The sequence below is a fragment of the Aythya fuligula genome, chromosome 20 (genome assembly GCF_009819795.1).
Source record: "Aythya fuligula isolate bAytFul2 chromosome 20, bAytFul2.pri, whole genome shotgun sequence".
Classification (NCBI taxonomy): domain Eukaryota; kingdom Metazoa; phylum Chordata; class Aves; order Anseriformes; family Anatidae; genus Aythya; species Aythya fuligula.
Genome location: NC_045578.1, coordinates 6,401,735 through 6,424,831, shown reverse-complemented (window position 1 = coordinate 6,424,831; position 23,097 = coordinate 6,401,735). Strand labels below are relative to the sequence as shown.

The 23,097-nt window shown below is 40.3% G+C and overlaps 1 protein-coding gene across 2 annotated transcripts; it reads right to left on the bottom strand.

The window, feature by feature from the left end:
- Positions 1-248: 248 nt before the first annotated feature.
- Positions 249-22,968, bottom strand: RPA1 (replication protein A1). Of its 2 annotated transcripts, XM_032200908.1 has the most exons (17): positions 22,896-22,968; positions 22,515-22,562; positions 21,978-22,056; positions 21,296-21,404; positions 20,406-20,494; positions 15,710-15,796; positions 14,448-14,580; positions 13,461-13,563; positions 12,267-12,335; positions 11,930-12,122; positions 10,645-10,784; positions 8,869-9,017; positions 7,532-7,661; positions 6,326-6,502; positions 4,949-5,056; positions 1,603-1,689; positions 249-1,271 (listed from the first exon to the last, which is right to left on the bottom strand). In XM_032200908.1, exons 1-17 carry the CDS (start codon positions 22,926-22,928, stop codon positions 1,164-1,166), a joined length of 1,842 nt encoding a protein of 613 aa, XP_032056799.1. In that variant the 5' UTR covers positions 22,929-22,968; the 3' UTR covers positions 249-1,163. The 2 variants fall into 2 exon arrangements, with proteins under 2 accessions (XP_032056799.1, XP_032056800.1); XM_032200909.1 differs by lacking the exons at positions 20,406-20,494; positions 21,296-21,404; positions 21,978-22,056; positions 22,515-22,562; positions 22,896-22,968 and adding an exon at positions 16,863-16,931.
- Positions 22,969-23,097: the final 129 nt, after the last annotated feature.

Genomic DNA, 23,097 nt, shown 5'->3' with positions numbered 1-23,097 from the left:
TGCTGTGTAAACGTCAATAAAAATCCCAGAAGTGCCAGCTCATCAGCATTCTCAGGCACAGAAATGGTGAAAATATCACTGCATTTCCATGCTGTTAACATCAGGCAAAGAAGTCTCTCCATTCTTCACTCTAACCTTAGAGTTTGTAATAAGGTAACATCTCCCCCAAGTGAATGCTTATTATGAAAGCTAATTAATTGCTTTCCAGTAACGAGAAGTCTTTGGTGTTCAAAGAAAGCAAAATTCACTACACAGGAATTAAACAGTGTTTATTCAAACAAAGCTCCCCCCCCCTGAAAGACCTGTTTCTGATTAACATCATTACAAATACAACTAAAGAAAGTGAACATACAGACATACAAAATATATACGGGCAGGAAAAGTGCGCTAAATCAGTCAAAAACCTATAGTATTAATTGAAGTGAAAACTAAAGCAATGCTTTGTAGTTGCCTAGATTTCCCTGGGGGATGGAGAGTCAATGCTTATCTGCCTTCCTCAGAAGAGACAATTTTGATTAATATCAGACCCATCTGACTCAGTCTATTAAACCCTGAAGGAAGGATATTCTTCAGATATAAGAGATATGTCTTTGATTAATAATTCTACCATATTGCCATTCCAAGCATTAACAACTGCATGGCACCTGTGGAAAAAGAAAGCCTTTGAATTCTACAGAAAAGAACTAACTTGTGCTAATAGACCTGTTCGCCTTCGTCCACGTCTGAAAGCTGCATGATGCTCTTCCTCCTACCCTCCGCTGAACAAGTCCAAGTGCCACGGTTGTCACTACTTCCTTGCAAAGACAACACAGTGGTTATATAATTCAGCTTTACGTACAGAGAGAAAGCAAAGTTACTTCAGACATTCTGAGTGCTTTGTCTAAAGATACTGACAATCTGTCTAGAGAATCCTCTTTAGCACTGTCACAGTTTAATAGACCACAACAGTCTCCAGCATCATGGCCATTTCAGTGCACTCTTAGTCACCAGGGGCTTATCTTCAGAGAAATGAATTAAATCACTTAGCCCACTACGCTGGACTACCATGCATGGTATAACTAATGCCAAATTGTCATACATGGGGTAAGGAAAAAGTCAGTGTAACATCCTCTCTTTGAGTTCTTCCTGCAAGTTTTAGCTTTGATGAATTAGCAGCAGCCTTCTCATCCTAGCTGAGCATTTCTCCTGATGTTTGCGATCAACCTCTTGCTGTATTCTCTGTAGTTTACGGGTTTGACATCCATTGCTGTAGCCTTAATACGGGATTCGTCCTGTGAAAGAGAAAAATGGCATGCAAAGAGTGCTCAGCAAAAGAATGCTCAGTCCTAACCTCCTCCTGCCCTCACTGTTCTTGGTACCAGGGTTAGCTAGGTGAGCAAACCTGACTCCCAGAGCAGCCACACTCTGGCTACAAGCCAGATTTGAGGAACCTGAGAGGGAGCGGCTTTAAAGGCAGTGACCAAGGCTGACAGTATTTGCTGTGAGCGAGTACCTTAGGAAACTTCTCTGCACAAACATAAGAGGAGGAAGCCATCTCTTATGGAGGCAAGTCAAACTGCAAAAGCCATATGCTACATTATTTGCATTTTGGAGGATACTTACATTGTAAGTCTCCAGTTTTACTCTGATCCTGAACTCATACGTGTTGAAGTTGGCATTTTGGAAGACTTCTTCAAATGCCTGCTCATTCTGCAAGAAGGACAAAAGACACATCAGCTGCAGTCACCCAAGCTTCTGGTAGTACCAGGAATTTTCAGAACAGTTCATCTCTTGCTGATATTGGCAAAATATTGGAACTAACTGGATCATGCACGCAGACCTGAATTTTCCATCAAATTTTAGATGCCAAAACAATAGCTTAAAGTTTTTTGAGAGAAAATTTAGTTCAGAGTGAAAAATCTTTTTAGCAACCTAAACAAAACAATGTATAGCTGCAGTGCGCCTGCATCCAGAAATACAGAACGAAAACATTATAAATCTGCATAAGATTCTCTCACGCAGCTTAACTGGCTATTTCTGATGCTCTGCAACAATCAGACACTGACAGAGTTAACTACTTCCCTATTAATTGTCTTATTAAGCATTCAGCTCCTCTGCTTATACATCAAGGTTGTATGTATCCTTCACATCCTGACAGACCTATTTAAGAGGATGCTCCATAAAAAGTGGATGCATGTTTTGAAAGTGCTTTTATAACCACTAGAAGACCATGTCACATTTACAGCATAAGCTACTTCTAATTACCATATGAATACTAAACATAATCATCATTTATTACAGACAATTTGTCAAAACAGTAGAAAAGAATTAGACAAGTTGTGAAGACCATGGAAAAAAAGTTTATTTTTGTAAAAACGCATTATAAAATCTTCGCTGACATTCCACCAAAATCCTGCTGCCCCGTGATGATACAGACATGCAATTACCATCACAGCTCTCTACCAAACGCACTTGACTTGATCAGTCAGTCCAGAAGGTGACAGAGCATTTGGTCCAGAGCTGAACCCACCTCAGTTTCACTCACATTTCAAGTATGAAAACTGCTGGTTTTAAAGCATGCGGCCCTCTTTTACACTACAGGGTGATTCTTCTAAGATTTAGGAAGGTACAACAAATGAAGGAGAACATGTAGCCAGCTGCAGACTGCAACATTTCAGCATATGCTTCCTGAATATTGAAAACCCTTTCTTGTGACCATCATATGGATTAGAGGATGAGAAAGCTCGCTTTATGAAGTGTTTGGCTCCTGTTTCCACCTCTGCCACAAACTACACGGACCATTAGTGAGCGGAAAATGCTGTTAGCACACCAGTCACTGCTGCTCTGCATTACCTCCTTTCATAACAAGTACGGCAGAGAAGGAGATGAAAGACCTTGCATGCACATCTATGCTTAGCACGGCATGGCTGTACGTGGACTCAATACACCCTGTAAGCAGTTGACTTCCACCAACTTCACAGGGCACTGGATGAGGTCTTCAGAGAAAAAACACTAAGATAAGCTTACTGAAAATGCATCGAGTACCGTTTTTAAAGCTCATAAAAGTGTCAAATCAAAACCAATTTCTCCTGGAACACAAAGCATTCCTGCTCAAGGGCTCATTCCATATAATACTCCATTTTCTATCCGTGGCCATTTCCATTAGACAGCTCTTCAAAAGACATTACATGTTTGTATTGTTACATAGGATCTGCTGTCTCTCCTTCCCCACTCTCTTCAGCATTAGAAGTGACTAAGAAATTTTGTTTGAACTCTAGCAGAGATTAAGCATGACTGAACTAAGAAAATATTGACAAGTTAAGAATGTCTGAAAATGGAAATTCAGAAGTGTAGGCACATCTAATTAGAATGCCATAGCAATACATCTTCCTACAGAGCAGAGGTGTCCAGCCTTCAGGATACCACAAAAGTTTCAGCATCTAACAACCACAAGCTTTGTGCCACTTACCTTACAGAATAAAAGTGCAGGAAATTTCCAAACACCATTCCTGTATGTAAATTACAGGAAAACTAGCCCCACTTCGTAGAAATGGATGAGGTCTACAACAGCATCTCGGGACAATAAGGATTACAGCCTCAAGAATCCCTTCTGGCTCATTTCCTCCCACAACCAACCAATAGGTTAACCAACATCTGGAATATCCATGGAGCCCTAATATCAATCATACTATAGCCTTAGCCTGGAAGCACAGCAGTGTTCATATACAATTCAAGAACTTAATCTGTTTTCCACATCATTACGAAATAAAACCACACAGATTTTATATAGTAGACAACTAAAAGCAAGAAGAGATTATTTTGGTAGGAAGAAATGAAAATGCAGCAGAGAAGCACAGAGACAGAGGGAAGAAAATACTGTCTGTTAGTGTTTAATGGCTTACAGCCACCTTAAAAACTGTTCTAATCTGCCAAAGAAAGATTACTTAAGCATCTCTGCAAATGACCTATTTTAAAAGTCATAGTTTTTGTATTGCCCACAAAGTTTCTGGTAATACTTGGTGAAAAAAAAAGAGCCTTCAGAAGAGGGCAAACACACATTAGTTCAAAAAGCTTCCTGCCTACTTAAAAAGATACATACAAAGCGTTCTGGAACTTTTTGGTTTTGTAAACAATTTTTTGGAACACATGAGAAATAACGCTGTTAGTATTCATGGCTAAAACAGTTTTTCACATATCCTTCCAATCTAGGTACAATGATAAAACAGCCTGTCCTTTCAGCTGTAGTCAATGTGTTAAAGCTGTCAATAGCACTACAACCTTGAGGGCTGACAAGCAGCCAGCTGTCTCTCAAGGTCCAGGTGATAAGGACAGGCTGATCTTCAGCTTAAAAGTCAAAAGAGCTCAGAGGTAGATGGACTGATTGTGGGAGCAAACTATGGGGAAAACCAGGCAAATCTCTGTTCTCCAGGCAGATGGCCCATGGAAAATAATTCTGAGAAGAGTAAAGTCCCTGCCAAGAACTTCAGACTACGGAGAAGCAATGATTTGTGAACTTGCAAAAGATTCTGAAGCCTAACATCTGGAGGAAATCTCTGGCCACCAGACCCCTGAGTTGGCCCATCAGCTCAGAGAATGGGCAAGATCGTGTTCTTGTCAGATGATGCAGATTATCCCTTTCTTCCAGTGGGCCTTTTCAATTTGTTTTAATAATGCTATTAATTTCTGCTGAAACTATGTGAACATAATCCAATGCCCTTGCCATGTCTCAACTTAGGAGTTCTGTACGTCTGCACATAGAGACCACACTCTCTGCTGGATCAGCACTCGTATTCTGCGGGCACGTTGCATCTTTCTCCAAGTTTCCTTCTAATTCAATGTCTCAAGAATACTTCCTTACCGGTACGATAAGAAAAAGCAGGAAATTTGAGGGCTGCCTAACAACGGGATGTATAAAATACAGATCAACTTCTAGACATTTACTAAAGACTTAATAAGCTAGCTGACTGACCTTTTCCTTCAGTTCTCCCAGGAAAGCAGCACTTTGCCCAAGAATGAATTCTGCTGCGTCTTGGAAGCAAGTCACCCACTGATACTCTAGGCAGTCTGCAATGGTCACCTAAATCAACAAAAACAAACAAATTAAGCAGACAAAAAACAATATCCCCCAGTTGCCTAATATTTAAGTACAACAGTATGAGAGAGATTTATTTCACAGTTAAAAAGCCTCACGCACCATCGGTACTTTCCATAACCAGGGCTGAAGACAATGACATATTATTTTGCTTTTTAAAAGAGCTCCATAGAACGTCACAGTCATTTAAAGTAAGTTAATATCAATAGCACTTTGTTTACTATTATGATCTTGTTGGTCTTTTCCCGTGACACAATGATGTATGTTCAGTTCCTTTCCTCTGCCACTGATGGGCTGCGTACAAGAACAGGTAGCCCAGAATGGTAGCATCCAAGGGTGACACCAGCAAGACTGCAGCCTGCATTTACTTAGTACAGACACGAGAACTGGAGCACAAATACATGTACCGTGCTATGAGACAACTACCAAAACGTTCAAGGACAAGACAGAGCAGTAAACAGATCAAGTACTAGCCCTGTATATGAGGCTGCTTTAACAATTAGGAATGTGAAAATAGGAGAAACTCTTCTGAAGGCCACAATTTTAACCTCTGTATTCCCTTTATACTCCCTGAGAGGGGCTCTGCTATGTTAAGTAGTGCGTGTATTCCTAGAAGTTATCTGCTAGAAATTATTCAGAAGCAGTGTATGTTTTAGTGAGATTGCAGGGATGGTTCCCCTTTCTCTGCGTGCCCACCTGGCACAGCATTTCTAAGCAGCAGCTACAACTCTAATTTATAATGTAAAACAGAAAAAGGTTCAACGCTTATGGGATAAGCGGGCATCACAATAATCCTCAGACAGCTCTCTGAAGCAGGCTCCATTAAAGCATGAGACAGAACAATACCTACAAAAAAATGTACTAAATATAGGTAGCAGCTGTAAAAGTGCAATTACTGCTCTCCAGAAATGCCATTTTACTTCAGTTTATCTTCACTACTGAAGAGGCGTAGGCCATCTGTACTCTGCACTGCATAGTACACTTGGAAACCAGCATCAACTCAGCTAGCATCAACTTTTTGGCAAAGAGAAAAGCTTTTAATTGGAGCACTAGGAAAACAAACTGCTAATCAGCTCAATGAAACATTCCTCACCTAGGTACAGCATACAAGCCGTTTAAATATCCTCTCATCCACAGGCACTTTATAGACAAACAGCACTTCTAAGACCCCGTTCTCGTAAAACATTTCAACTTGGACTGTCCGGGGAAAGCAGTCAGCGAGAAGCACCGGGCTCCTCTAGTCCACGTACTTACCAGAAGCATCATGCGGTACTTGAAATTGGGGAATTCACGATCACACTTTTCACAACGATACAGTCCATTCTGTTGGTCTATCACTTTCTTATTGCAATCCTGAGAGGGACAGGCCTGGTACATACAGTTCTCTTTGCGCAGATGTACTACTGTGCCCACACAGCTAAAATAATCCGCCTAGGAGAGTGAGTGTGCAACATTAGCCTCAAAACACTCAAATGTTTTCCAATTCTGAATTAACTACAAAGCAAGGCACCCATACTTGGATATTTAAGATTAGAAAGCTTAACAGCTATGGATTATTGGGAAACTGTAAATCAACCCCTCTGTTGCAATCATTTCCAGGCTTCCATTATGTTAAACAAAGTCTCTACAGCAAGATTATTTTGTGTTTCCATTGCGGGAAACTCTGATTGCCAGGTTTTCTTTAGATAAAGCATATTTGCTTTTCCATTGTGTCCGTTCAAATCTCTACTTTTTCACAGGATTAAGATTCTGCACTTTCCTATGCTTCTTTTGGGAGTCAGTACAAAAACCAGAAAGCCTACTGTGTAGTATTACAGATAAGCGTTTGATTAAACTATAGCCCACAGAACAAAAATACCCACTCGCCACGGTAAAATAATCATCCTAATGGTTTAAGACCACAGTCAAGTCTTTCAACAGATCAACAGAGGTTGATTAAGAAGCATGTGCAAGAAATGTCACAGAAAACCGCTGAATTACAGGTAAAGTTTTGTGCTTAGATAAAAGTTCTTCTGTATCCTGAATGGCTTAGCACTTAAGTTTGAAACACAAAAATGTTTTTAAACCAGTCAAGGAGCAGTTTAAGCCTAGAGAGGCTGCTGAACTGGAATGCCAGAGCCGTGGGTCTTATTCCTAGCTTTTCTATTGAACTAGCGTGCACCCTTGAAAACCACTTCCTCTTAATGCACCTGTTCCTCCTATAATACCTCGTGCTATTTATATACATTTGCAAAGATGCAAACATCTTTGGGGTAGACTATTTTTTACTATTTACGCAAGGCTCAGAATTCTCTTGCAAACAAAGGATCATGTTGCAACATCAGCAATGAACCTGGATTCAGCTCTTAAAAAACAGCTACAGAGTAAGCACGTATTGCTCAACAATGTGACACTTCCAAAAAGCTTTTTGTTATCCCCCTCTCCAACACACAAGGCTTGCATTCAGCTGCCATGCTCTACCTTATCTCCTTGTCCCAAGTTCTCAGCTTTGACTTCATACAAAGTTTTCCAGTTGGTGTTCACCCCAGGTGCTGAGCCTCTTACATCAGAGATCGAGGAGCATTCCAGAAGCTGCCCCTCGGAGTCAAACCTGGAACCACAAAGATGCACTTCTATTTTTGGATAGCAGACCATGCAGACTTATCAAAAGCTTACGTTTAGTTTCATGTACTTAATACGTGCAGGATTTTTTTTTCTTTTTTAAAAATCAATGATTGCAAAGGAAACAATTACAGTAATTTGTGTATATTGCAAACAAAAATAGCATTTCAGAATAAGTTAATACTCTGACTTAATTAGCACAGTATTTTATAAACCCACAAAAGGAGGACAGCTTTGTTCTATATAACTGCAATTTGTTTGCCAGCTAGTGGTCAAACCACGCACTGCACGCTTCTTAAAGGCAGGCAGATAACAAGATTTAAGGGCATCAAGATATTTCCATAATTAAAATTAAATTACACGGTACCATTATCTTTGCAGCAGCTTCAAAAGAAAAAGAAAATAGCATTGAACAAATTATGCCTCCTGTGTTAAAGTAAGAAAGCACTCCTTTTCAGAAAAGGATTGTACTATCATCCCATTCAGGCGTTTTCTATGATTTAAGAAACACACCAAAAGGACTCAGAAACTGAGCATAATTAAAATATGACAGCAATAGCTAAGACCCACAATCAATTTCATCTTCAACAACCCTCTGAAGTACTGAAGCACTGCACAATCTGACAAATGGCGAATGCCAACACAAATATTTTATCCGTGTTTGAAGGATTTAGCCAGAACGTGAACTCAGGATTCACAAAACCTGATGCTGCAGGGACTTCACCCCATTAGCACATACACCACGTCTCACTGTGCTAGGAGTTGCAGCAGACAATTTAGCAACTACCTACTCTACAAGCAATAATGAAGCACTAAGAAATCATTTTGTTTTCCTGACAACAGCAAAACTATCTGAAACTATTTTGCTATCTGAAAAATATCTGATAAGGAAGAGACACTGTAAGAAGTCAACAGTTCCTCCAGTACATACTAACAGAGTACACATAAAGTGGAAAAAGCCTACTATAAATAAATAAATAAATACCGTTCTCTCAGCTAGTTACTCAAAGTAGAGTTGGTCAAAAGTCTGATTTCACGCTGCCTCGCAAGGCTTTGGGTCAGCGTGCACTACTCCTACGGAACCCATACCGTCTGCTCCCCTTCCTCAGTACTTTACAGACTGCTCAAATTCAGACAAACAATAAAATGAATACTTCACAGCAGGCTGAAATGAATCAACACAAACACAGTCATACCATCCTCGAAGCTTAAAAGCCTCTGGGGTATCAGGGTTGACAACAACTGTACTCGACGACAGGACAGAGAGGCTTCTACCACCAAAATCAGAGACTCGGGCTCCTTTGATGGCTACCACAGGTTGTCTAGAACCATCAAATGTGTCAGCCTGCATGTGCAGAAAAAAAAAAAAAAGCGTTAGTAAGTACACTACTGTAGAGATACTGAACTTCTGGTCATAATTCATGGATCATGACAAAAGACAAAATCTAAATCAAACTATCTTACCATATTTGGGAGGTATGGTTTTCAAAAATACCACTAGAAATTTATGAAAATGCAGCTAACAATCCTAATACTCCATTTCTCGGGGAACTGGAGAAACTCTATATTGATGCTGGAGCTATACACCACTGGTTTGGAGAAAATGGATTGCTCTCCTCCTTTGGGAGCTTTACACAAGGATTTTAGAAACAGAGATGGGTTATGGGAATGGAAGTTTCTCCGAACAGAGGTTATTTGGTCAGATCACACTCTTTGGGACATCAAACAACTCACTTGGCTTGACTGAGCCAATCACGTCTCTTCTACTACAGCTTAAAAAGTAGAAGCATAGGTATGCTGACCAAACACTTTTTCTCAACTTTCCATTTTCTGTTTTTAATCTCATAAAGCTGCTTTAATGCTGTCCAGTTGCCATCAGTTTGTTATCCGAGTGAAGTCTGACACTAACAAAGAACCTCTTGGCACTAGAGAGGCTTTGAAAGGTATAGATTTTCAGGACCCCACACCACTTAATGAGCAAGGAGAGGATCATGTGCTTAAAGACCACAAATGAGCTAGAGTTAACAGAAGCATTCACTGTATCCATGGGATACAAAATAACACACAACAGCTTGGCAGTTAGGGCAATGACTGTTATTGGGCAGATACAGATTCTAACCCTAAGTGTACCAGCTGCAGGCTGTAAGTCACTTCCCCTCAATGCTTGTTGTTATCTCTACGAGTGAAAAGATTTAACTTTGTAAAATGCAGATCTCGCTGATCTCTTCAGAGTTACACAAGAAATTCATCACTGGTAACCTCTCCTGTAACAAGCTGGTTCAACTTCAAAACTCTGTGATACTGAACCTCAGTTTACTTCATTTCCACCAGCAGAGGGTTAATGTTTAGCCACCTACTTGATCATTTAGCAACAAAGCATCGCCGCCAAGCTGGCAGGATCACTCCCGTTTTATAGACCAGAATCTAAATCCCTAAGAATCTACACTATCCTTTTGACAAATTACTTTGTTTTCCAGTGGTAAAGGAGCATTTTACTACAACCACACAATCTTTCAGTTCCAAAACTCTGACATTTTAAACTCTTAGTCTGGGATACAGCCTTTCAACCCCCTAGTTAAGCAGGGATTTATGCAAGGTAACAAGTATCCCACCCTAAGAATAAAATTAACCTCAAACGAGACAGCCGTAGCCATCAGGCTTTCCGATAATCAAACTACAACTCGTATTCTTTTCTAAACCAGAAGTCTGTTATCTACAGTCTTTGGGCTTGAGACATAATGTCTGCAGTTGTTCAGAACACATTAGTCAGATCATGTCAGCAGTTTGTCAGAAAAAGGTTAAGAACATCACACCTGAGTGAAACCAGACAGTCTTTCACCTTCTTTCTGCCCCGATCCTCAAACACCCAGGACTCTGTCTCAGTGCTATGCCCATCTCAGATGACAACAGCATGCATTTCCTCACCCTACACAAAGGAACGTTTGCTTAAGAACAGGTAAGAGAGCACATACCTCATTTCCCCATAGCGTAGCTGTCACCAGTTTCCCTGATGTATCCATCAGATGCACATTCCTCTTTGATACTTCCCTATTGCTAGCTTTCACTGTAATTTTAGTGACATCTTCATAGCTCTTACAGATTCCAATTACATCTGAAAAAGAGTTACAATTTAGTTAGAGATGCTCACGGGTCACAATTGGGAAATACAAGACCACAAGAGAAGAATTCATTCCTAGTGGCAGATTTTTACCTTGTAATATCCTTGCTCCCTATTCAAATCAAATCTGATACGGAAACTAAGTGTATTATGGCAGGAACGCTCTACTACAAAATTCTTCAGTGCTTTAATTTTGTTGACAAATTCATTAAGATATTCATAAATTCAAGCCTCGCCACATTAGAGATCTCTTTCCATCACATTCTGCCAAAGGACTTCAGCTCCTGATCCCTGCTGGTTAAGAAGTCTCTCAAGCGAGGGGTTTCAAAATGACAGCCACAAGCAAGCAACCAGCTAGTGCCCTCGCTGCAGCCCCCTAGGCCTTAAGCTGCAACTTGGATAAGTTTTGGGGGTTGAACCAGATGACCTCTAGAGGTCTCTTCCAATGCAAAACATCCAGTGAGTCCTGGGAAGTCGCATGTTTGGGCAATAAGAGGTAATGCCATGCCCTTTGAACTCCCTGACATTATCCCTTATTGAACATGAGAGATCTACCTTTAAAATTCCTAGCTGAATGCCTCTGAATCACATGCATCTTGTGCTTGTGAAACCTGAGAACCCTCGCCCCCACCCAAGCCTCTGATTTTTCCGGAGTACTCTGCCCAACAAATTACAGAAAAACAAACCTCCAATACTTCACAAAGCAAGCCAAAACAGTCATGCAACTTGGACTTGGATGCAATGAATTATGCCAAAATCACTACAAAGATAATTAGATAGCGAAAGCAAGCAAGACCATGGAAGGTATGAAACGCACACGTGCTGAGCAAGGACATTTTTCCTTCAACCCTTTTCTGTGGAAAACAACAATCATACTACAATAAACAAGTATCGTTTACTGCTTTTAGTTTGAAGCACAAGTTTGCATAGAAATCACTACACATTGTTAGCAGAATAGGATAAAGACTGCTTAACAGTATAATTACCCAAGGCATTTTTAATGGCAACCACCACTGGCTAATTTCACTCAAGAGATCAAAACAGTCAAAGCATTGTATTGCTCACTGCCTCCCCCAGTATTCGCAACAAAAATAAAATTTCAAACCCTTATAGTTCGCCATTTCGCTACTTAGACTGACCGACAATTGAGTCTTTGGGTGTGTTCTCCAACTCCGAGATGGATACAAACTCAAACCGAACAGATGGAAGATGCTGGGCATCATCACAGAGCACAACTGAAGTCTCATTAGTGAATGTAATCTCGTAGTCATTCTTAACAGCTGTATATTGCTTGTTAGCAGTCTTCAAATTGCCTTTGGTAAAATAATATACCTAGAGGAGAAAGCAATGAAACAGAGGATGTTATTGGAAGTCAGACAGAGAAAATGGATTGCGTTCACCTTTAAAAATCCTTGCTATGCTGAAGCTCCTCTTTTCTAGCTCATGTCAGTCCATGAAAGCACAGTACTACTGTACCTTGTTCAGTTCAATGAGAGGAAAGAACTTGTCTGCTTGATCATTGAACGCAGTAGCTCTAATCTCACCCTGGAAAAAAACAGGAGAGTTGGTAAGAACTGAAATTCAGCATGAAAATTAATAAGTAAATAAAAAATAAAGCTTTCACATTGTTAAGTGGCATCAGTTCTACAGGCACAGTGTGGGTTGCCAGGCTAGCTCCAGGCATTTGAGAAAAAAACACCATTCTCCTCGGATTTGTAGTTCTAGCTAGAACAGCATATTCTACACCTGACTATCACATCTCATATTCAAGTCTCATTAGCATCTCTAGAGTTCCAAAATAAAATGCAAAAAGAACTGCCATCATATGCACACCTTTGAACAGGTACACCTAAAACTGGCATTAATTGTCATTACAGGAGAGAGAAAGTTCAAATAAATCACCTAGCTCTACAAGTTAGCACACAGGTCTACCGTGATACTTCCTACTCATGCATGATGGCAAGTCCTTAAATTACAATTAATAGCAATTATAAACTCAATAGATAAATTTAAAAACAAAACAAAAAAGAGTACTAACAGTATGCAGAGAAAACAAATGGCTGGTGACAACACGTTGCATTATTAACCTCACATTTTACACTAAATATAATCTTGCAGAATCTTGTTTTCATGACAGAACTCTGTAATTTGATAAGAGGTTTGATAAACTGCGAGTTTAGTTAGATTAACCAGATACCATTCCCCAAACAAACCACAGATGAAATTTCCTAGTATTACAATAATTTATACTCTGATTTCCTTGCGAAAATGAAAGCTTATAACTTGGAGGCAATGCTCCTCTCACTCCTTGTTCTGTAACATGTAACTAAGTAAGGACGAGATATCATTCTCAGTCTAAAGGAAAACATGATAAACGTAAGTATTAGGTTGTCAGTTTCCCTAAACAACCGTATTTTGAGGCTGCAGAGATTGAGTCACACAGTATAGAATAGACTTTGATGAAAAATAATCAGTAATGTCATAAATTCAAGACTTCATTCTGGATAAGAACTGGATCACTGATGCTCAAGTTAATGAATATAGGAATATGAACTTCGGTCGTCATAAAAAACATTTTCTGTAATACACTTTATTTCCTCTATTCTGTCTTTATAAAGAGTTCATCAGCATCTGGCATACATTATCTTTTTCTCAACACATAACACTTACACTTTCATCAACAAGCTCTATAGAAAAGAGCTTTCCTTCCCCGCGGGAGTTGCTCCATGTGCGGATCTGGCCTTTTTGGGTAACACGAGCACAAATGGTCCACCTGAAATTGTGCAATAAAAAAGTTCTACATCCTCTTTTATGTTTTTTTTTCTTTTTTTCTTTCTTTCATTTTTAGAAGAGACTGGATTTACCAACCTTTGGAACTGGGATGTCACTATTTAAAAGACAGAATTTTTCCACTGCACCTCAGCAACTCTACCTGCCTTTCTGCTGCTTTTCTATTTTAATGGCCTCGACCATTAAAGGCAGAAAGTTGTATAGAAAGCAACAACAAAGCCAAGCATAAAACATCTAGTACAATACAGCAGTGAACAATCCTTCTGCATAGAAGCAGGCCTCAAATCTTTTACTTTTTCAGGGTACACTTCTCGTAGAGCAGTTTGCCTGTTCTGAATAGCCATGTTAGAACTCAAGAGCCCAATTATAGGATTTGCATTTAACTTAGGTAATCAAATCAGTTTGCATAACTTTAAAATGTCATTCACAAAATAATTACATCCTCATGCTTTTCAACAGAACAGTAGCTGAAGTGAATAGCTTACTGAGCTGTTTTGTCATTAACTTATCAAAAAGAAGGTCACTTTAGGAAAAAAGAAAAGTCAATTGATTTTTGACTAAAATATTAAAAACCTATCAAGCTCAGCAGGGCAGCTTCACCAAGACAATGGAAAGGCAAATCTCACATTGTCAGTGTTGATGAAATAATAAAAAAAAACTGTACAGTTGGTTTCCGTAGTGTGTGTTTTTTTGTTTTGTTCCCCCACCCTTCCTGCACCCCTCCCCAGGTTAACTAATAAAGTCAAAACTTAATGAAGAACGATTTAACAGAGATTCAGACATCTCTGTAAGGATGATAAAGCAAAAAGAAGTTGTTCCTTCATGCCTGTGACATTGATTAATACCTGGCAGACCATTAAAACTCACTTAGATTGGTATGGATTCAAGCTGGCAATCGGCACTACTTTAGCCTGAGATCCCCCTGGTGTCTTCATTGCGCTGGGAGCACTCGCTTTACTGAACTGGTTTGAGGGAGCGTGGTACTTTGGAGCAGGAGGACCTTTCAATTAAAAAAAACGAATTAAAAAAAAGAAACAAACAACAAAGCATGCAGTATTTCAGCCACACAGACAAAAGGGAGGTTAACACCAACTCATCCAAGAACTCTGTGGTGTCCTTATAGCACTGAAAGTTTATTGAATCACTTCTTCTCCTGGTCACAAGTATTTTTTAGGCTACAAACCGCCACAGAAAAAACACACTCAGACTTTTAGAGTGCTTACACTGGAAATGGAGTAGTGCCCTGAGCCAGCTAAACACAGTCTAAGTGGGAAAAAAACAGTTAGCAGTACATTTTCTACAATGCAGCACATGAAGGTTTGGATCTACACCACTCGGGGGAACAACTAAGATATTGTACCCCTACAACCAGTCTCCTGATATGCGGCAATCCTGCTAATTCTAAACAGAATCTTGTTGATGTATCAATGTAGAGCTTTCATCACCAGCTTGAAACACAGAAAGGAAAAACTTGTTTTCTGCTGGAGTAAGCAAATGTTAAAATTTAATATTTAAAAAAAATAATAGTATTTAAACACCTGCATAAAGAATACAGACAAGTTAAGCAGTACCGAGAGCTAGGACTTTGACAACTTCATTTCAAAAATAAGTCTACAGGCTGACATTTATATCAACTGCCTTTTTCAGCAACTTGCTATTTAAAATCTTGATCAAAACATTGTATTTATAGATGTACTATCAAATTAATTTCAGTCCTGCACCACCTAAACTGTTTGGCCTCAATAGCTCAGCACTGATAAAAACAGCTTTTACTCAGCTCCACACTGTAGCCTAGTTGGGTGTCCAGAGAGCACCACTTCAAGAACACAAAATTGCCTTGGACTAGATGTTTGGTTTACACTGCTTTGTCAAAGTTGCTTCCCCTCTTTTTTCCTCCTTTTCTTTGTTACATCCCCTCTCCTTTCTTGGACAAGAGCAGAAACAGGGACAGATTTTCTTAATTCAAATATACAGCAGGCTCTTGAGATAATTCACCTTTCCAAGCTACAGGTTAGTCTAATTAATTTCTTGTAGAACATTACTATAGAAAGTTTTTTTTTTTAAAGTTTAAGCTGTGGTTTTGTAGTGCACAAGCAGAAACCAGAATTCTTGCCCAACATTATTCTTACCTGCTACTGACACATTGCCATTTTGTTGCTGTGGTTTGTTGGCTGCTGCATTTGCTGCTGGAGCTGAGGAACGCTGCTGCCCCTGCCCTGGTAATCAAATGGAAAGAGGTCATTTAGTACAGCAGGGAGCACAGTAATTAAAACTACCCTTAAGCCTTTCTAAGAAGTAATAAGTTTTGTATGAAAACAAAATTTTAAACACAGAACACATGCTAAAATTCAGGTGCTATAAGGCACAGCAGTAGCAAACTATCTGTTGAACGGTATTTACATGGAGGAATTTCAGTCAGATCTCTTTCCTCAAGCAACTGCTTTCTACTTGAGAAGAATTCAGGGTTGACAGATATTTAAAAGGACAGCATTGAAGTAATCTTGACAACTTCTCAGTTTTTATAGGCTTCTATTGCTCTGACAGGTAGTTTCTGCTACTACCTAACAGCCAAGATAAAAAACAGTAGAATTCCTTCTTAAAATGTGGAGAGGACCCAGAAAACACTGGATGAAGTCAAACCTGCAGTTAAAGCAAGACAAAGAAAACAGCTGCTACGTTTTATTTCCAAAAATGAAGAAATTTAACATAGGGGTGAGGAAGTCATCATTTCCACATTCACCAGTCCCTTCTTGGGATACAACATGCCACAGTAAGCACATATTGTACATGTTTGTAGATTCCAGGGCTTTTACTTGCATTACACCAATGATAAATTACAAGAAAGAGCAGAGTGACATATATAGAAAAACTGTACATTAGAAGACTAAACCCAAAAATTTGGCTTACTTTACAGAAATAATTACTTTCCTACAATATTTTGCTTCCAGATTAGTAAATACACAACATTTTTGTCTCTTTGCACCCAACTAACCCCTCCTTAAGCCACCAGTCTGCAGGAAGTCCTAGGCCTGAGCAGGCAAAGTCCCCCCTGATGTGGGTGTGTGAACAGCAAGATAGACAGGGAAAGTGGAAAAGAAGGTTATCACAAGGAACAGAAGTAGAGAATCCCAGAGCAGAATGGCAAGAAAGGATAGCACAGAAGCACAGTAAAGGAGCGCATTCAACACAAGGAGACCCTGATGTTGCATAGCCTGACTTTGCATAGCCTACAGAGGTAACCTTCTAGGTATCTTTAATCCAAAAAAAGATTTAAGAAAATACCCAAAACAAGGTCTTTGCACATAACCAGTCCGTTCCTTGCTTGTCGCAGTAGCCACAGTAGTGAAACGGTGACAGGAGTCGCCCTAGCAACTGAGTGACGTCAATCAGCAACGTGCACTTACTGCAGAATCCGCTAGATGGAGAAACCAAATTTCACCCTCATTCAGCTGCCTCACTTACTCAGAGGACCCAGTCAGTGCTACACCCCAAATTCATTTTGTATGAGAGGGGAGGAAGGAAAAAAAACACAAACAAACCACTTAAGAGAAAATACGTCTGAGTAGGGAAAGAATTTGCAAGAAGAACAGGAACGTGTATATGAAACAATAAGAGACTTCCTTTTACTTCTGCTTCAAATAATCCTAGGAAAAAAACATTTTAATACAAAAGATAAAATAAGCTTAAAAACCACACTATTAGTATACCTGTATATTATGAAACACAAATTCATGCTTTACTGGTTGCCTACCCAAAGCCTGGCATTTCTTAGCACATTAAGAATACAACAACAGATCTGTGCACGTGTTCAAACGTACAATCAGACAAAATCTCTCCGATTTTCTTGCTTTTGGAGTCGAGGGACTCCTAAACTATGACTTGTAGTGGCTGGTGCCCTACAGATCACTGAGGTTGCTCAGAAAAAATCAATTCCTCTGCTTGTTTTTTGCTGTTAATTTTTATTAGCAGAAGCTGAAAGAAAAAAAAAAAAGGAAAAAAACAACACCCCCACGTAAAATACCTGATCATATTTCTGCTATGTATATCAGGTTAGTCAAACCAGAGCTAAGCTTAGCCCAGTCTAATGTAAGAGCAGTACAGCAGTAGTCTTATGGCTCCAACCAGTGTCACCAAGACGTCTTGCTATAGGGCCATAATGACCGAAGACCTGTTCCAGAACCGAGCAGCAGCACAGGGGAGGAAGAGGAGGAAAACACACTTTGAAAAAATGCACACCAAAAGGCAATGGTGGGAAGAGCAGGAAGGAAGAAGAGTTCAAGCAAATGTATAAGTATACAAGCATTTCAATGCTGAAAGATTAATGACAGAAATTAAACATAAGTAGCAAGTAATTGTTACAGTAAGAATGAAGTCCAACATCAGAGTAATTTCAATGAGATTAATGACAGTAATAACATTACCATATAGCTTTCTACAAAGAACTAAACTGCTCAATCTTAATTTTCTATAATACTATTATGAAACGCCGCCTGAAAAGTTTTTATGGTGTGTATTACAGAGATTGCATCTCCAGCTTCCTTGTTAGGGAGATTAACCACCTACTGCTCAAGCGTAAAGTGGCAAAAGGCATCTTCTCACTCTCTGGGTCCTACTGTGGTAGGAAAGAATAGCATTTAATCCTAGGTCGAGCAATTTGAGATCTGCATTTAAAGAAAGATGAAAAGTAGGACTAAAAACTTTTCTTTTTTTGATGGAAAAAAACAAAGTGCTCTTATAAACTCATTCTGCATTAGCTGAGCATTCATCACAAGTATCAGCCCTCGATACATACACAAAAGCTTACAGACCCTGCAACTTCAGATATACCTCTGTCATTTTACAAAGGCTTTCATGACAAATGAGGCAGCCTTGCAGAGCATAAAGGATAGGTTAAGCATACCTAATCTAAACTACCGCTGTCTTCCATAACTGAAGCCTTATTTAATGTCAAAAAAAAAAAAAAAAGGCATGAATTTTGCAGAATAATGTGTTAAAATAAAATATGCATTGCATCAATTTTGGCATCTCTTAACCATCTAGTGCAAGCTCATGTTTTCTGTGATCACAGACCCATAACGCTTCCATCTCCAAAAGCTTTTGGATTTGAATACTTCATTGCTTAGTACTTTTTTTTAAGTCCAAATGAACACAACTTTGATCAAAATCATTTTAATTTTACCAAAAGTTATACTCTTAAGGGTATATTTGCAACTCAGTTCTCTAAGAGGGAAGCTTTCCAGTTGTTTCTAAGCAACAGTAGGACAAGAGAAGAACACCATACAGTTCCCACGAAACATGCTCTTGTATTATCACACAAGCAAGGGAAATGGGAGAAAGAGACAAAACAGTCTGCTCAATAGGTGTTCTGAAAATCCTGGTCTCTACAGCAACTGTGGGATTAAATCATAAAATCTGAGATGTCAACACATTTTTTAAACAGCAATCAGCGAAGTAACTATCAAAGGAACAAAGGATTCTTTAGGTTCATTTAACAAACGCACCTCTAATTCCCCAGGAAAAAGAACAGCTGATGAAGAGAGACATCTTTGCAACAAAAGCTAATTTCAACTTCAGTTAGTTAAGTAGATCTTTAACCAGAATGGCAGCGTACTTACCACCATTTGTCCAAAATATCTTACAGAGAGTTGCTGCCACTAGTTCTTAGCAATAAATTAATTCAATTCCACCAGGAAAAAGACAAATGAAAAAAATCCACTGAAAAAAACTATTTGCTATTAAATGTCAGCCATTATCTGTATGTACGTCAATGTTGGAGATGTTCAAATATTTTCTTTGAGTGTTTATTATCCTCCCCCTTTTTAAGAAAGAGGGCTACAAGAACTGAACATACTTTTGAACATCTCAGGGGGAAAAAATTATACTAATCTGAAAAATGTTTGCCTGACAACTGTAAAGTCAGCACATGAAAATGAAGAATGCAGTTACTTAAGCAAGGGAAAGCAAAAGATTCACGGGAGGTCAGCTTAATGGCCACCCAAAGCATCATCATTTTTCAGATGGCAGTGTAGGACCAGATGCTTAGGGAAGTCTGTATGCTGGCCATGTTTTCCTAACGGTATCTCATCTATCTACTTCGAGCAATATAAGTTTTAGTGCTTCCTGAGCCTAACATTCACACAGAGGATGTATTGTTATGTTTAACAGCCTTTAATGGATTTTTTTTTTTTTTAAACCTAATTGCTTTTTGAACCTGTGCCAATTTTTGGCACCTAATTCATGTAGCAGCATGTTCCATAATTTAACTATGCACTGTTTGGGGGTGTAGCACAGCCTTTGTTTTAAAACCACTACCTGGTAATATGAGAACTAAAGAGCATCAAGTGAATGCAGAAGAGAAAAAAGAAATTTGTCATTCTTTATTCATCCGCTCCGTGCCATCTTAGTTTTATAGATCATTATTACATCTTCCTCCTGACATTTTCTTCCCAGACAGAAGAAAAACTAACTTACTTGGTTACTCATCACAAAGAGATATTGAACAGCTCTCACATACTTACTGAAACTCTATATAAAGACCACTAACATACAATAAAGACCTGTCAATGCTATCACAGGGTATGGATACTTCTCAATGCCATTTAGAGACTGAAGCTACAGACAAGGTGCAGAGTTTGTGAAAATATGGACAAACCCGACTTGTTACACAAACAGAAAGGATTTTTGAGATACAGACATTACTGCTGGAGGCATAAGAAAGCTGAACATGCTTGACTGCTTCTTTTTAAAGGCAAAGAAAGACAGCTGAAAGACTATCATAACAGATAGTGTGTTTGGATGAGGTATTTGTTCACAGAGGATACTCACCTTCATTGTACGGCACTGGATTGCCAATATTACCACCAACCATATCAGCAGTTTTTAGAACATCTAAGTCCATCAAGATAACCACTCTCCTACAAACACAAAATAAACAATTACAAAAGACTTTCGCTCCCTCTGCAAGTTTATCAGACTGAGTATCTTTCCTGCGCAGATACCAGAAGCAACCATTAGGGGCTGCTTCTTTGTACAAGGGAGGTGGAAAACAAAAGCTCTCCACTGTCAGCTTAACCCTCTCGTGATTCACAAGTAGGCTTGAAAAAGTATCGTGTTTCATCAAGGACAGCAGGCTGCATGGGCACACTAAAATGGCTAAAAACAGCATTTCAAGAGTATCGAAACCATGACAGATTTTACAAGAGAATCCATTCCCTGCCTCAAAAGAAGTTATGTTCCCTCCAGAAAATTGTGGAATAAAAACAGATGCAGAACCTCCAATCATGTTCTCCCAGACTTACACAGCTGTTAGACGATCATTTCACTCAAACCTCTTCTCATTTTACTGTGCCTAACTCGCTTCTCTTAAAGTCTCATAACAGACCAAAGATTTTACAACACCAAAGTGACACGAAATCTTCACTGTTTCTTTACCACATCAGGTAGTTTTTAGTGAATTGAAAAGAAACCACCACAATTTGGAGTATTCTAATTGGAAGTCTTCAATTACTAAGTCACTTTGCTAGGCGCATATACACCTGCTGCAGTCACATCCTTGAAATGCCTGTGCTGTGTATTTTCCCTCCTGCACCCTAAAGATTTATTATTTTCAGATAATCCTAATCAAAAGGATTTGGTCTTTGCTTAGTCACCCAGGACAGAGCACCTGCTAGCACACCTGTCTTTTTGTAGAACCCTACTTGAAGAAATGTACGTACCTTCCATCTTTCAAGCTGTTGACAATGAATCTGTTAACCTGGCAAATACACTGGGCTGATAAGCGTTCCTCTTCCACAAGAGAGTTCAGCTGCGTTGCCAACATGAAGGCTGAAAAAATAGGAGAAATATGATGAAACAATTTACTCATGCCAGCCTTAAGTGGATCTACCAAAACTGTACGCTTTTCCAGCCAGTCTACTAGCATTACATTAGACCTACAATTTGCTTGGTTAACTAGCACATAGAAAACAGTGTAACAGCTAACAAGTCACCAACACTGAACATACACTTAATTGTATTCATTCCCAAACTTCAGAGTGCAATGACAGAATCATTTATCTTGGAAAAGACCTTTAAAATGATAATATATCAAAGAAATCACAAAAAAACACCAAGATAATTACTTTGAAAATCTGCGTTACAAAAACATATAGATCTCTGCACTTCGGTTATATCCTAGAGCAAGTTAATTGCTTAAACCTCACAAAAGAAGTTCCAGAGAAGGAATTTTTCTGAGTGTTAAAATGCAGCTGCACACTTCAGAGCCTGCAGTCCACGTTTACACCGCATTCTCATCCAATACTTCTTTCATCACTATGCAACGTGACGTTAAACCTGAAACTTCAGCATCATCAGTACTGCCCCGCTTATAAAAATCTCACGGCAGCTTTTCATACTTACAGGACAGCGTGTTAACCCCATCGCTCATCAGCACTCGGTAACGAGGAGGCCCATTTCCTGTAGCAATAGCCCGTGTATTCTATGGAGAAAACAGCAGGTCATTACTTCCTGCTCATTTCCTCAGAAGCCTGTCAAAAGCATGAATCGAAACCTTCTAGATATTAGGAGGAAATGCTTTGCTGTCAGAGTACTGAGGCACCGCAACAGGCTGCCCAGGGAAGATGTGCATGTCTCATTCCTGGAGGTGTCCAAGGCCAGGCTGGATGGGGCTTTGACAACCTGATCTAGGGGGTGGCGTCCTGCCCACGGCACGGGGTTGGAGTTAGGTGGTCTTTAAAGTCCTTTCCAACCCAAATCATTCCGTAATTAATAGCCGAAGCGAACTTGCATATCTTGAAAGCAGCTACCAACTGCACAGCTCAAGTCACGCAAAACCTATTACTCTAAACGACATCGAGGGCACGTCAGCCACACTGGGCTCCGCAACAAAGCTGACCACCAACCCGCCAGCAGCAAGAGGCAGCCAGGAGTACTCACGATGACTTGCAGCACGGGCTGTTTGATGTTCTCCCCCTGCATGATGGCCTGGAGAGGAGAAAAAGAGAACCTCAGCGAGCTGCCACCGCCACGCGTGCTTGGAGGAGACCCCGAGCGGGGGCAGGCTGGAACCAGAAGGCCCCCCGGAGGCTCTGAGGGCCGGGACCACCTCAGAGCACGGCCCCGCTCCGCTCCCCTCAGGGCCGGGGCCTGCACCGGGTCCCCGCCACCCTCACAGGGCCGCGCCCCCAGCCCCGAGCCCTCTTCCCCAGGCCTCACGCAACCTTCGCACCCCCCCCACAACCCGAACCGGGCCCAGGGGGTCCCAAACGCGTTCCCCCGCCCAGTCCCGGAGCTCGGGGCCGCCTGGGGGCCGCTCACCGCGATGGCGCCCTCGCTGAGGCGCACGCTCATGGTGCCGCCGCTCCCGCCGCGCTCCGCCACCGCCGAATCCTCCCGCCGCTCCGAGCCGCGCTCCCGCTTCCGGCGCGTCATGACGTCGCCAATCCCGGCTTTTCCTATTGGCTGTCCGGCCCTGTACGGCGGAAGCGCTCCTGTGGTTCTCCACCGGGCGCCGCCATTA